This window comes from Arachis stenosperma, chromosome 3 (genome assembly GCF_014773155.1).
Source record: "Arachis stenosperma cultivar V10309 chromosome 3, arast.V10309.gnm1.PFL2, whole genome shotgun sequence".
NCBI classification, from domain to species: Eukaryota; Viridiplantae; Streptophyta; class Magnoliopsida; order Fabales; family Fabaceae; genus Arachis; species Arachis stenosperma.
Genome location: NC_080379.1, coordinates 1,682,471 through 1,684,516, shown reverse-complemented (window position 1 = coordinate 1,684,516; position 2,046 = coordinate 1,682,471). Strand labels below are relative to the sequence as shown.

General features: G+C 32.4%; 1 protein-coding gene across 1 annotated transcript; it reads left to right on the top strand.

Annotated features, from left to right (window-relative positions):
- Positions 1-286: 286 nt before the first annotated feature.
- Positions 287-1,786, top strand: LOC130969332 (dof zinc finger protein DOF2.1). The gene is made up of 2 exons (XM_057895005.1): positions 287-508; positions 667-1,786. Exons 1-2 carry the CDS (start codon positions 476-478, stop codon positions 1,555-1,557), a joined length of 924 nt encoding a protein of 307 aa, XP_057750988.1. The 5' UTR covers positions 287-475; the 3' UTR covers positions 1,558-1,786.
- The last annotated feature ends 260 nt before the right edge of the window (positions 1,787-2,046 follow it).

The window sequence follows — 2,046 nt, the reverse complement described above, 5'->3', positions numbered from 1 at the left end:
AAATTGTTCATATAAAATTATTATTGATTTGTTCTTAAAATTCTTAAAAATTTAATTGCTAGAGGTACATTTAATACAAATAAGAATTTTTTGAACAAAATAAAAATAAATTAAAATATATATATATATACTTTAACATGAAATAATCAAATATTTATTATACAAAAAAAAAAAATCTCCCTCCTCTTTCTCACTCTTGGGATTGGCATTTTCCTATGCCTCCTTGCTTTATTTACATATAAGAACACTTGAGATGTGCTTTCTATTATCTCCACTTTGCATGACTTCCTAGCTAAACCATCTCTTTACTTCTCTTCTCCAACCTCTACTCTTTCCCCTTTTTCTTTTCTTTTTTAGCTTCTTTTACTACTTCAAAAACACATACACCCAAAATTAAGAACACTCTCTATATCTCTTAATTTCAATCCAGAGTTGTCTTATTAATTAGACTCCATAAGCTTTAAATTTTATATGGATGGATCCTTCTAGTGGACAACAGAACCACCAGGTGAGTGATGAGACATATATGTACCATTTCATGTGTTCCAATCATCACATGTTCCTTATATTTATTAATTGTATACCAGAAACACTCGTGTTCCAGTAATTTTAGCCGTTGATCTTAATTATAAAACTCAGTAATTGATTTTTATTTGTTTGTTTCAGCAAATGGCAAACAATAATAACAATCAGTCACTAGAAAGCATGATGTTGGGTTGCACAAAACAAGAACAACAACAAGAGAAGAAGCCAAGGCCACAACCAGAACAAGCATTGAAATGTCCAAGATGTGATTCAACAAACACAAAGTTCTGTTACTACAACAACTACAGTCTCTCACAGCCAAGGTACTTCTGCAAATCTTGCAGAAGGTACTGGACAAAAGGAGGAACATTGAGGAATGTTCCAGTAGGTGGAGGCTGCAGAAAGAACAAAAGATCATGTTCTTCTTCATCAAAGAGAGCTCAAGATCAATTACCCTTTAACCCAGATCATAACCCTCTCATGAATTCTCTCCCTCCATTGTCATATGACTCTGAATTCACACTTGCATTGGCTAGGCTCCAAAAACAAACAGGTGGTGTGCATCTTGGTCTTGATGACCACCATGATCTCTCAATGTTGGTGAACCACACTAACACTAACACCAACACCAACACCACAACACAACAACAACAACAACAACAAGGATTCTTGGATGCACTTAGAAGCAATGGATTCAACAGCAACACCATGCATAGTGATTTGTACTATGGTGGAAATGGGGACATGGGTGAGGTTTATAATGAGATTATGCTTCCTTATGAGCAAGAAATGAGTGTTGAAACAACTCAAGCAGTTACTGTCACAACCACAAAGCAAGAACTCTGCAATGTTAGTTATAATTGCAATAATACTAATAATAATAATAAGGTTTTGTGGGGTTTTCCATGGCAGATCAATGGAGAAACAAACATGCTTGGAGATATTGATTTATCAAGAGCAAGTTGGAATGGTAATGGTCCTCTCACTACTCCATTATCTTGGCATGGACTTCTCAATAGTCCCCTAATGTAGAACAACAACAATGGAGTTTAATTAATTAATTGCTACCCTTTAATTTCTTCTTTAAAGTATCAATTAGTGTTAAGAGTGTTGGGTTGATTAATAGGAATTTGATTCACTTGAATCACTTTTTTTTCCTTCTTTCTAGGTTTTATTTATTTCTTGTTTGTTTCTAATATTTTTTTCTCTTTCCATTAAGCAAATGTCAAAACTTTTGTGTTATTATCTTTTTTTTTTAATTGGTGAATAGACTAATGAAATTCTATATTTGTATGCCATGCTTAATGGAGTTTAATTATTTGCTTATTAAATGATAAATTCCTCTCATGTTTGAGCAAAATATCAAAGTAAAAGTCTTATAAGATTTTCAATCCTTAAGAGTGTTGAATTGAATCATGTTAATAATATTAATATGGTTCATTTTATCTCCCCCTTCTCTTTAGTTTTCCTAAGCAAATTGTCAAAAATTGTGTACTATTTTTTTTTTTCAAAAAAGAACAT